Below are 13090 nucleotides of genomic sequence, written 5' to 3' on the forward strand. Positions count from 1 at the left end.
GGAGTCCCCAACAGATGAAGTAGGAATTGGGAGGTTGAATAGCTTGGCAGTCCATTGAGTGACAATGACCAAATAGATCTAAGCCAAGAGACAAACAGCCTTGGAATTTCACCTATCAACCGCATACAGACTCAGCCGAAGGAATTGCCGAGGCAGCCGCTCAGGTGACCACCGGAAGCTCAGGCCAGCAGCATGCCGGGCTCATACAGGACTGAGCCCTGGGGGCCCCCTGAGCCCAAGCCCCTCTTTAAGCCAGGAGCCCATAAAAGGCAGACAGGATGCAGACTGTGTGAAGTGCCTGGCGCTCAGGACCTGCTCTCGGGGCTGGGGGCCTGCCAGCTCCAGCCTGCCTGAGCAAGGGCTGCTCCAGCTTACTCTGATGGGCAGGTTGGGGGTTATCTCTGGTTTTGTGCAACCTTGGCCAAATTATTTAATCTCCGTGAAGATGTAGCCTTCTGTATCCCAGGACCCACACCCAGGAGAGACCAGCTCAGCACTGGCTACCTCAGCTGCCTGAGCATGGGCCTCTGGTTCCTGGCATCGGTCACCACTGAATCCCTTTGCCCGGATGTGCCAACTCAGACATTAGTACCAATTCTCATTCTAAACAATAAGATGGCAGGGATGCCTCGGCACAACCCTCGTTTGAGTACACCAGCCGGAAGTGACCAGGGAGGCCTGCCACTTCATCCAGGCTTTCCTCGGGTTTGCCACTGACCTGGCCAAATAGCCTTTATGTTTCATTTGGAAGCATGGGGCCTGGTCTTATTTCTGGTGGTGATGATGGGGTGGGGGGGGAACCTAGATTCTTTCATCTCCTCATGAGATATGGCAAAGGGTAATCCCCTGCGGCAGGACTAGGCATGGTACACTGGCCACTGTAGGGAAGGACTGACAGTTTTGGTTGTATGCTTCTTCCTTAGAGTGTGCGAAAGGCCCCAACGTGGCTGCTATCGTAGGGGGCACTGTGGTAGGCGTCGTATTGATCGGTGTCCTCCTCCTGGTCATCTGGAAGGCCCTGACCCACCTGACTGACCTCAGGGAATACAGACGCTTTGAGAAGGAGAAGCTCAAATCCCAATGGAACAACGTGAGTGGCCTTGCTGGGGGGACCCCCATAGCACAGGAACGCGGCCTCTTCTATTTGGTGGCTCAAGGGGAGCCAGTGGTACATTCTCTATCCCACCCATGCGTGGGAGACCCACAGAGGGTACCTTCCCCAACTCTGTCACTTCTCACACCTGGACTGTGGTTTTCCTAGAGAAAATGGTACAGGCCTCACCCTAGCTTAGCCTCCAGAGTGGGCAGTGGTGTGCAGGCTTAGCCCTGAGGAGGCTCAGGCCCTGGGAAGGCTTCCTGCCCCGCTTGGCTCCTCAGAGTGACCTCTGCTGATCTGGTGGCTTCTTAAGAGTCTTGACACTGCACTGACAAGAACATGTTTGGTTCCCCTTTAGGACAACCCCCTCTTCAAGAGTGCTACGACAACGGTCATGAACCCTAAGTTTGCTGAAAGCTAGGGCACGAGGTGTCAGGATCAAGCAGATGAGACTCTCCGACCACGCCTCCTTCCCTCTGCAACCACCATGTGGCTTACAGCTCACCACAGCGCTGCCAAGGATCCAAAGGCCCACTCTGTTTCTTTCCGCCTTTATGTCAAGGCTGCCAGGTTTTCCACAGAGTCCTCTTTGGACCTGCACAATCTTGCCACACGGCCTTAAGAACGTCATGTCCCCAAGTCTTGAGAGGTTCCACACGTTTTCTTGCACCCTCAGTGAAGGTGGCACCAACTTATTTATATATAAACTTGACAGGGTATAAAGCAGCATCCCATGTATTGTATTGTTAGCATCCCATCTGTTGTATTATATATGGTTGTAAAACAGTATCCCGCATATTATATTGTAATCGTGTATGTAAAAATAATAAAGCTTCCATCCGTGCTGCCCACAGAACGTAGGCTTTGTGGAGTCCCCTGCGGCAAGGTGGCTGAGCTCCAGGCTGCTTTATGCCATCTGCCGACTGTTTATTCACATCCTGAGGGCTCACTAGGGCAATTCAGTTCTCTTCTTCCCTGTCTGTCTATATGGAGCCCTCCCAGGCCCAGTGCTAAATCTTATGTGGCTGCCAACAATGGTGTCAGGTGACAGAAATGGCACCCTTCCCTCTCCAGCTCCCAGCATCCTTCAAGCTCAGCATAGTGGGGGTAGGGTGGTGGCCAGAACACAAAGCAGGCCCTGGATAAGAAGTTTTTGGCGGTGACCAGGAAATCACTGCTGACACAAGCTCTGAACGAGTGAATGAACCCAAGTTGTGTTCCGTGATTATGGTGTTCCGGGGTCTCTGAGCGTGATGACCCCACGTGCTGGGTAGATTTTCTGGGGATACTTGTTTTGCCTCATGGTCTCAGGTGGTTCAGTTGCTTAGCAGAGTGACCTGTCAGTGGAGGTTTACTCTCCAAACTGCCTACCTCAAGTCAGCCAGAAAGCAGAGAGGAAGAAGGTGGCCAGTGACAAGCTCCCCCCAAGGACCCACCCCCTAAGGACCCACCCCCTAAGGACCCACCCCCTAAGGACCCACCCCCTAAGGACCCACCCCCTAAGCTAAACTCTTCCTCCTAAAGTTCCCAGAACCTCCCAAAATAGTGCCACTAGCTAAGTGCCAAGGCCCCAATGCAGGAGCTTTTTAGAGGGACACTTCACATCCAAACTGCATCAACCATCTGTGTAAATGGCCACCCAGCTTGTATGCACAAGCCTTAGAGCAGGAAGGATTTGGTGAGGCCAGAGAACCCCTCACGCCTTCTCACCTCTAGACAGAGGTCCTTACTCTTGTTTAAATGTGATTACACACACGAGTGAAGTGTGCAGGACTGAGTACCAGGTGTGTATTGGAGTGCCTTCCCTGCGGGAAATGTATTTCTTTCTTTCTTTCTTTCTTTCTTTTTTTTTTTTTAAGACAAGGGTTCTTTTATAGTCCTGGCTGTCCTGAGCTCACTTTGTAGACCTGGCTGGTCTTGAACTCAGAAAGATCCGCCTGTCTCTGCCTTCCAAGTGCTGGGATTATAGGCGTGTGCCACCACACTCAGCTGTGAAATGTATTTTCAAAGGATACTTTGCCCTCTTCTCTCCTAAGAAATAATTGTTCAAAGTCCAGAAAGACTGTTGATGAAACATCCCATTCAGTCAAAAAGCAAGCGATGCATTTCAGGTACGGTGGATGACACACAGGGTGGGTCTCCGCTGACCTCAGCCGGCTTGGGAAGCCTGCACAGGGAGTTGATTTAGAGCCAGGATGGAGACACAGCTGCAGGGCCCTTCGTCTAGCGCCACCTGCTGGTGGTGCTTGCTGCTGTCTTCTGTCCTATGGCAGTACATCCTGCCATGCCTTGCCAGTGCCATGGGAACAGCCCTGGCTCCCAGAGGCCTTGAATACTTCTTGGATAACACCCACTCCTTCGTGGGGAGTTCTACCTCAGCCAAGGCAACAATCCTCCTCTTCGAGGCTTGACACCTCTGTTCCCATCATGTTGTGAGTGTGGCTGGGGGGGGGGGGCGGCCAGTCTTTACCTCCCATTTCTACCTGGAGGTCCTTACCACCCTGGCCACCTTTGACTACCATACTATCATTTCTTTGTTTGTTTGTTTGTTTGTTTGTTTTGATTTTCTTTTATTGTATTTATTTATTTATTTCATTTTTTTGAGAAAGAGTTTCTCTGTGTAGCCTTGACTGTCCTGGACTGGCTTTGTAGACCAGACTGGCCTCGAACTCACAGAGATCCACCTCCCTCTGCCTCCCCAGTGCTGGGATTAAAGACATGCGCCATCACCACCCAGCCTACACTATCGCTTCTTGCCTGAGACTCACCCTATAGGGCTGTGTGAACGTGGATGTCTCTTCCTACTTTACCTGTTGGGACTTATTCCAAAGTGCAATAGTGGCAGGGAGCAGGTCTTTGAGAAAGAGGAAGACCAAAACCTCAGGGCGGAATTACACACGAGGGAGCGTGTGAGAGACAAGGAGCTGTCTTGCAAGCAGAGCCAATCCTCAGCTGTCACCAAATCTACTGGTACCTTGATTCTCAACCTCTAGCACTGTGAGCAATGAATTTATGTCACATATATATTTCTTAGCCTCGGGTATTTTGCTAGAGCAGAAGAAACGACAGATCGGCACATCCTTTACTTATAGATAAGTGTATTTGAAACAGTCACCAAAGATTAATTTTTACCCTTAGTAATGAAACCATGTCCTTCTACGATCAGGGAAAGAACCTGACTTTATCTTATTAACCCGAAGCATTAAAGGAAACTTGAACAAGGTCTGGAGAGATGGCTCAGCAGTTAAGGATGCTTGTTGCTCTTGCAGAAGACCTGGGTTTGGTTCCTAGGTGGCGGTAGGCTGAGCCATGGAGAGGAAGTTGTAAGGAAGGGCACAGTGAAACCACCGAACTGGGCCACGCCAGGGGTAGAAGTAAAAGCTTATTTGGGACCAAATTGCAAAGGGTATCTTGGGAGAGGGGGCAGAGAGACGCAAAATGGCAGAAAAGCGAGCCCTTTGTTTGTTTGTTTGTTTGTTTAAGATTTATTAGTTATACAGCATGTGCGCCTGCAGGCCAGAGGAGGGCACCAGATCTCACTATAAATGGTTGTGAGCCATGTGGTTGCTAGGAATTGAACTCAGGACCTTTGGAAGAACACCCAGTGCTCTTAACCTCTGAGCCGTCTCTCCAGCTCTGCGAGCCCATTTTATATGTCAACATGGTGGGGATCTGTGAGCTGATACAGGCTATAGGACTGCCCAGGAACTAGATGACCTTGCCCATGGTAGGTAATCTTTGGGGTTGGGTTAAGGGGTGGTTTCTGGTAAACAGAAACCCACATTTAGGCTTCTGTTTACTCAGCCAAAATCCTGTTTAGGACTATTGCTGGACTGTCTTGGATCTGCCAGCTCCCAAGTAATGCCACACAAATGCATTAATATTTATTATTATAGATTAGGCCTTAGCTGGCTACCTCCCAGCCAGCTTGTCTAACTTCAGTTAACCTGACTGTTCTAGTCCATGTCTGCCATGTGACCCTTAACCGCTCACTCAGTCCCGGCACCTGGTCCTTCCACCTCCATGTCACACTGGCAAATCTTCCCACCTGATTCTTCCCCCAGTTCCTATCTCTGCCCGGAAGTCCCGCCTTTCTCCTCCTGCCTCTTGGCCATCAGCTCTTTATTAAACCCATCAGAGCCGGGTGTGGTGGCGCACGCCTTTAATCCCAGCACTCGGGAGGCAGAGGCAGGCGGATTGCTGTGAGTTCGAGGCCAGCCTGGACTACAAAGCGAGTCTAGGACAGCCAAGGCTACACAGAGAAACCCTGTCTCGGGAAAAAAAACAAAAAAAAAACCCCAAAACATCAGAAGGTGACGGAGGTGAATGTTCACAAATGAGGCAGGTGATGGATCCATAAAAACAACAATACCAAAGTCTAGACGGTATTCAGCTCCCTGTGGATACAGAAGTCAACGTCTGAACAATACAAAGACAACCTTTACACAGTGCACAAAAAGATTACCCCAACAAGGACACTGTCATCAGTGCTGTCATGGAGTGGAGAGGAGGAGGAGTGGGAGGGAGGGGGAACACACGACCCTTTAGAACTAACAGAAGCAAAACTCCAAGCCTAGGTCCGTGTCCAGTATTGAGTCTTTACAATGCCACCTTGAACAAGTGTCATCTTCCATCTTGTCAACAAAGCGATGGTTCGGTGGCTAAGAGCACCTGTTACTCTTCCAGAGGACCAGCGCCCACAGCAGAAGGCTCCAGCTGAAGTGGGGGAAGGAAGTATCTCCCTCTTCTGACCCCCACTGTTAGGATTCTGCTTCAGTCTGCCTACCTGTGATGTCACTGCTTACCTGCCATGGGGGCGTGGCCCTGCCCAGGGCCTATAAAAGAACAGATTCTCCACTTGGGGCTCTCTCTCTCCTCCTCTCTGCCTCTCCTCTCTCTACTTCTCCTCTCTCTCTCCCTCTCTCTCTCTCTCTCTTCTCTCTCTCCTCTCTCCCCTCCTTACTTTCTCTGTCTCTCTTTCTCTGGGATACTCTTCCCCCCTTTCCTTCTCCCCCCCATGCTCATTTAATAAACTCTGTATAATATAACATCTGTTGCCTGTTACCTTGTATTCTATCATCATTGCTTTAATTTTTTATAACACCCACCATCACTTCCATATTCTTTGTATACAGTCACAAAACAAGCACACACACACAATAATAAAGTAAAACTAAATATTAAAAAATACAGACGTACAGGAATCACTGAACATCTGGCTCTCAGGGAGAACTGGGAGAGACTGTCTGTTCATCAGGGAGAGGCAACTAGATTTCTGAATTCTTGAGCCTGAAAGACCCCCAAAGAGCATAAACCAGGTCCCAAAGCAGTGGAGCAAACCACCTCTCACAGCCATCAGGGCCATCCCGCATTCCAGGGAACCAGGTTCTTTATCCTTGCTTAAGCCAACCATAGAAAACTGGGCTTGGTCTCCAGGCACAGCTCCTCCCTTGCCCCAGAGCTCTGCTGACCTCATTTCCCAAAGACAGCCCCCCCAAGTCCCACCCCTTGCTGACTTCCTTCTAGAAGTTAAAGTCCCTAACCTCAAGCAAGTGGACTTGACCTCTCCACGTGGAGCACCTTTGGTGAAGCACCTGGAAACAAAGTGAACTATGGCCCAGGAGGATGCCTCCATGTGTTTCGGGCTGCTGTCTGGATGGAATCCTGTGGCTAACTAAGGCGTGTCCTCACATTGATGAAAGGGTAGTCATACAGATACTACCACATACAACTGAAAATCCCCAGCAGGTGACTCAGGTACCAGAAATTCTGACCTGTGATCCTGGAATTCCCATGACTGCTGGGCTGTGGCACTATACTATGTGGCTGGGCTGGGCTGTGAGCGGCTCTTCTGTGGCTCTTGGGTTGCAAATCAGGCTGATGCTAGTCTGTGCCTGTTGAATTCTTCAACCATCTCCTTGAAAAAGCAAGCGCCCTTTGGCTCACAGTATCATTGCTTCTCTCAACCATCCTTAGTGCCTGTGCTTTCTGGGTTGTTTTGTTGTTGTTGTTGTTGTTTGTTTTTTGCTTTTTGAGACAGGGTTTCTCTGTGTAGCCTTGACTATCCTGGACTCACTCTGTAGACCAGGCTGGCCTCCAACTCATAGCAATCTGCCTGCCTCTGCCTCCCAAGTGCTGGGATTAAAGTCGTGCACCCACCATGCCCAGCTAGACAGCACTCTTAACTAAAAGCGACAGCACAGAGAAACTAGACCACTCTACTCTGTAGGCAGAAAGAAAGGTTTTACTGGGATCAAACTGTCACTTTGGGGGCAGGGGCAGAGAGAAGAGCATAACGGTGGAAAAAACAAGCAGATTTTACATGACAGAGGGTGAGGATCTGAGCTGAACTAAGTGCCCTTGCTAGAGGCAGCTGACCTTTGTGGGGAAATTTACAGAGGTTACTGGAGGATGAAGGCTGGTTTCTGGTAAACAAAAATTGCCTTGAGAGATCTGCTCTTCTAGTAAACAGAAACCTCCAGGCTTGTTTACCCAATAAGGATCCTTCTGTTTACCTAGCCAGAGTCCTGCGGTTTAGGACAATGTCACCTGTGCTGCCACTTGGGGGCAAGGAACCATGCTCCAGCTTCTGCATCTCCAAACTTCCCAAGACTCTGTTGTACTTTATAATGCTGCTACCAGGAGCATTACCTGAGTATGGGCTAATGTGAATCAGTACAATTAGTACTGTGCGAGCCGGTGCGGTGGCACACACCTTTAATCCCAGCACTCTGGAGGCAGAGGTAGGTGGACCACTGTGAGTATGAGGCCATCCTCATCTAAAGAGCCTGGTCCAGGACAGCCAAGACTACACAGAGAAACTCTGTCTCGAAAAACAAACAAACAAATTAGTACTGTGGAGCCAGTGGGGTGGCTCAGTGAGTAGAGACATTTGCTACGCAAACCTGATAACTTGAATTTCATCTCACAGTGGAAGGAGAAAACCAACTTCTGAAAGTCGTCATCTGACTTCCGCATGTGCTGTGATGGCACGCACGCATGCACGCACGCACTATTTCAATTAAAACAAAACATTGAATTAGTACCGTGCGCACTGGTGCTAGACCAAGCGCACACTTGCTCTAAGCAGTCTGCACCAGGCTCATGACTACTGTTGCTGCAAATGGGTTTTCTTTCTTTCTTTTTTTCCTAACAAAAAAATTGTAATTACTTAGAAGTATTCAGAATGTCAACAAAAGAGCCACAATTTTTTTTTCCAGTTACAGAGTGGTATTCAGTTAACAGAACAATAATTATCTTTGCATAAACTGCATCACAGACAACTGAAGATGGAAAAACAAAAACAAACAAACAAAAAAACGAAAAGAAAAAAAAAACACTGTCCCCATATATAACTATTTTGTGTTGTGCACCAACAAGAACCTGCTTTAAATTTCCATGCCAAAATAAATAAATAAATAAACTTCCATGCCAATTTACAACTCCCAGACTGTACCAGGCAAGGTCAGTGGCCATTCAAAATAACACCAGGACAGAGCTAGCCAAAGACACATTCAGTACTATGTTAACTATACAAAAAAAGACACTGTACCATTTAAAAACAAATCTTACACAGCCTTACATTTCTTTCTTTCTTTTTTTTTTCCTTTAAAAGAAGTAAGTTGTGTACAGGGGGGTTAAATGCTTTATAGACAAGAAAAAACAAACCGCGGTAGAACCAACTTATTCATCATCATCTTCTTCTTCCTCATCCTTGTCATCCTCCTCCTCGTCTTCCTCTTCCTTCTTTTTCTTGCTCTGTTCAGCCTTGACCACGCCTTTTCCGCTGCATCAGGCTTTCTTTTAGCTCTGTGGGCAGCTGTAGCTTTTTGTACCTTCTTCTTCAGCGTGGCCGCCTTCTTCTCACAGGGCTGCTTGTCATCCGCCGGGGTGTTCTCCCTTGATTTTGGGGTGGTACTCAGAACAGAACAAGAAGAAGGCCGAAGGAGGCCTCTTGGGTTCACTGGAGTCCTTGAACTTCTTTTTGGTCTCCCTTCTGGGGGGGGGGATTTCATTTTCATAACGAGCCTTGTCAGCCTATGCCACGTCTTCAAATTTCCCCTTTTCTTTAGCCGACATGGTCTTCCACCTCTCTGAGCACTTCTTGGGGAACTCTGAGAAGCTGACAGAAGCATCCGGGTGCTTCTTCTTCTGCCCCTCCCGGCAAGTTTGCACAAAAAATACATATGAAGACATGTTGCCTCTCAGCTTCTTAGGATCTCCTTTGAACATGTTTAGCTGATTTTTGTCCCTGAGGCTCAGGGTCGCCCGGTGCCCGTCCGGCTCCCGCTTGCCCCAGAGCTGTCTCTATGGAGCTCAATGTACTGCAATGGCTGTGAGAGGGGAGCCAGATGCAGCCTCCTCTGCAAATGGGTTTTCAAGCATCTGTTTGTGTAACAGAAGCTTCCGTGAGGGCTGCTTGCCTGGGAACACGTAGAGTATTTACTCCCTACACACAGAAGGGGCTGGCTTGTTAAAAACGTTCCCTAGCGTACAACACACCGATGACCTTGCTCTTGTGCAAGTGTGTCAGGCATAGACTTCCTGTGAATGTTGTACCAAGGCCCTGAGTTAGCTCAGGTTTGAGACACTGAGCCTGGGCTCTAGTCTGTGGCCGGGCACCTGATCCTGTTCTGGTGTTTGTTTTGCTGTGGCCACTGAAGGTCACTGGGGCTTTGAAACTGTGGTAGAGGTCAAGGTGGTGGGAAAGGGAGGAGCTGGGACTTGAACTCCTCATGGTTTCTGCTTTGACCCAGAGTGCAGACCTCAAAAGGGAAGGAGACAGCCTATTGTTGAGGCCAGTATGAAGGACCACAGCTTAGGACACAGACTCAGGTTGTCCTGAGTACCACGCTCCAAACGTGCAAACAGTTTAAGAAAGTTCTTATAGCTACAGAACAAAACAGAGTCATAAATCGAGGCACTTTACAAACATATTAGAGGAAACATCAGGTAGGCAGGCTACAACGAAGCAGGCAAGTCTCTGCGGCAGGTCTTAGATATTATCTGATGACATTCTTAGACTTGGGTTTGGCAGAAGGTAGTGGTCTGCTAAGAATGCATTGCAGAAGTCGTGCCTGATGGTAGAAAAGATATTAGGTCAGAGATGGGCTGTGAGGGAGACTAAGGATAGGCCAAGGTAGTTTGTCTCTCCATCTGTAGCCCACTCTCCAAGTCTGTGAGTTCTGATCAATCAAGTGGCCTTGTAGACTCTTCAGCACAGATACATTTCTTTTCGAGAAGTTTTAGTTCACACCAGTCTCCTGTGGGTCTTTCCACACTTACCACCATAGGCAATTCATACTCCTCTGGTCTTGTTTTTCACTACTGCTCTGATAAGGTTATTACTGTACTCAGGGGTCCAGAATGTTCTAGGTCCAGTGAAGAAGAATTCATCAACAGATGCAGATGGGACCATAGAAAGTCAGATTTATTTAGCAAAGTAGATGAATAGAATACTTCAAAGATGGCAGGAACTGGCTAGCCTGAGAAATGGCAGCAGTAAAGGACCTTGGGTTTATTATTGCATGAGGTTTATGAATATTCATGCAGGGTGGCATTTTCATAAGGTAGATGGTTCTCCTCTCTCTCTCTCTCTCTCTCTCTCTCTCTCAAATAAAGGCAGATCAGATCTTCCTTTTAGGGTATTTCCCCTATGATCCTTCTGTTAAAAAGGGGCATATTTAAAGGTTGCTGCAGTTTCCTTGGTAGATTAGTTAGCTTCTCTGTTGCTATGATAAGACACTGACCAAAGCAACTAAGGAAGGAAAAAACATTTGCTTGGCTTACACCTCCACATCACAATTTAGGGAAGCCAGGACAGGAGCTCAAGGCAGGAACTGAGACAAAATCTCTGAGGAACACCGCTTACGGCGGCCTTCCTCCCCATCGCTAGCTCAGCTTGCTGATCTTACATAACCCAGCATCACCTGCGCCCGGAGTGGCCCCTCCCACATCGGTCATCAGTCAAGATGTGCTACAGATATGTTCACGGACCGGTCTGATGGAGGGAATTCCTTACTTGACTTTCCTCCTCCTGGATGAACTCTAGCCTGTGTCAGGCTGACAAAAACTAACCAACGTATTTGGTTACCCCATGCCTAACTCCTTGCCTAAACAATCTCAGCGCAGGTGATATGCCCCTGCCTCAAAAATGGAACATACAAAGCCCAGGCGTGGCGGCACACGCCTTTAATCCCAGCACTCTGGAGGCAGAGGCAGATGGATCTCTAGGAGTTCCAAGCCTGCCTGGCCTACTGAGTGAGTTCCAAACAGACTATGGCCGTAAGGTGTGCTATACAGGGCTGCAGAGATGGCTCAGTGGATAAGAGTGCTCGTCCAGTTTACTCCAGCTGATGAGACCAGCGGTGGCAAACATAAAGGGCCTCATGACCCTCAAGCCCATCTTTGGAGCACTGACGTTAGCTTTGGTTTACTAGAGGCGAGCATTGGAGCACAGCAAGAGAGCCACATGGTTAAACAATCTTGGCCACGCTGCGGTCTGGTCGCTCACTGACTCCGTTCTGGTCCTTCAGGGTGAGGTCTTAGAAGTCTTGATTGCTTGAGGGGTCAGGCTGGAGATGAGGGCTCCTTCTTAGGGGCTGGAGCATAGGTCTTACAAGAGCTTTTGCCTTTTTGTTTTGAGACAGGGTTTCTCTGTGTAGCCTTGGCTGTCCTGGACTCACTCTGTAGACCAGGCTGGTCTCGAACTCACAATGATCCACCTGCCTCTGCCTCCCGAATGCTGGGTTTGAAGGCGTTTGTCACCAAGCCCGGCTGTGTTGTTGTTGTTGGTGTTTTTGTTTTTGTTTTTGTTTTTGTTTTTTTTTGTCTTGGGAGCCCCTCTCACACTCCTGCTTCATTAGTATCTATCTCTCTCTCGTTTTAAAAAAAGATTTATTCATTTATTATGTTTACAAGGTTCTGTCTGCGTGTAGGCCTGTATTCCAGAGGAGGGCACCAGATCTCATTATAGATGGTTGTGAGCCACCATGTGGTTGCTGGGGATTGAACTCAGGACCTTTGGAAGAGCAGCCAGTGCTCTTAACCTCTGAGCCATCTCTCCAGCCCTCGTTAGTATCTCTTAATAAACTTTTTTCTTAGTTACTGTTCAATTGCTGTGATGAAACACCATGAACATAAGCAACTTGGGGGAGCAAAGGGTTTACTTCAGGACTGGAACTCATGCAGGGCAGGAACCCGGAAGCAGGAGCTGATGCAGAGGCTGTGGAAGCGGGCTGCTTACTAACATAGTCACGGCTTACTTAACCTGCTTTCTTATAGAATGCAGGGCCATCAGCCCAGGGGTGGTATTCCTGTAACAATCGGGCACTCCTCCATCAATCACTAATTAAGAAAATACCCTACACGCCTGCCTCCAACAGCCCACTCTCATTGGCTGAACTTCTGATCTTTTTTGACTCCACCTCCCAAGTGCTGGGGTGACAGGTGTGCGCCATCACTTCTGACTGGTTTGTGAGGTTCTCAGGATGGAACTGGCGGGAGGGGGGCTTGTGCATCGGTTGCTAGGCAAGCAATTCTACCATCTAAGGCAGCTCCTAGGGATTTAAATGCCTTTCAATAGCAAGTTCGCGACAGCTTGGATGCTGTTTTAACGTACATAAGTGGACCAACCCTCAAAACCTGCCCGGTGGACACCCACGCGGCTCGGGGAAGACTGGCAGAGGCCCACGGGGCTCGGGGAATCCTTACTGAGGGGTCGGCCAGGTTGCTGGCGCAACCCACCATCGAGGCTGCCAGCGGCCCTAATCAAAGGAGCTTGGTTGCACTTGAGGCTACCGTCCCGGTCCATGCCGCTTTGCAGTCATCCTTAGAGTCCCTCGGCGGTGCCAGGTCGCCTACTGTCCCCCATTGGTCTTGTGTGTGGCAGAGCAGCTGATCCTCAGAGCCCAACAGCTTCATTCCTAGGCAAGCGTTGTAGTAGCAGACAAAGCAGTGAAGACCACAGCCTCGCCTACTAGTCTACTGCGCAGG

General features: G+C 49.0%; 1 protein-coding gene and 1 pseudogene across 3 annotated transcripts in view; one reads left to right on the forward strand and one right to left on the reverse strand.

Annotated features, from left to right (window-relative positions):
- The window catches only part of ITGB2 (integrin subunit beta 2), a 32205-nt gene extending 30253 nt beyond the window's left edge, over positions 1 to 1952 (forward strand). For both annotated transcript variants that reach the window (XM_084754303.1, XM_084754304.1), the window contains exons 15-16: positions 924 to 1090; positions 1455 to 1952. In XM_084754303.1, the coding sequence (XP_084610429.1) occupies positions 924 to 1090; positions 1455 to 1517 (230 nt within the window). In that variant the 3' untranslated portion in view covers positions 1518 to 1952. The remainder of the gene's footprint in view (positions 1 to 923; positions 1091 to 1454) is intronic.
- A 6712-nt stretch (positions 1953 to 8664) lies between these two features.
- LOC311581765 (high mobility group protein B1-like) lies at positions 8665 to 13072 on the reverse strand (annotated as a pseudogene). The gene has a single exon. The product of its transcript is annotated as a high mobility group protein B1-like (transcript).
- Positions 13073 to 13090: the final 18 nt, after the last annotated feature.

Source organism: Acomys minous (genome assembly GCF_964271855.1).
Source record: "Acomys minous genome assembly, chromosome: 13".
In the NCBI taxonomy this organism is placed as follows: Eukaryota; Metazoa; Chordata; class Mammalia; order Rodentia; family Muridae; genus Acomys; species Acomys minous.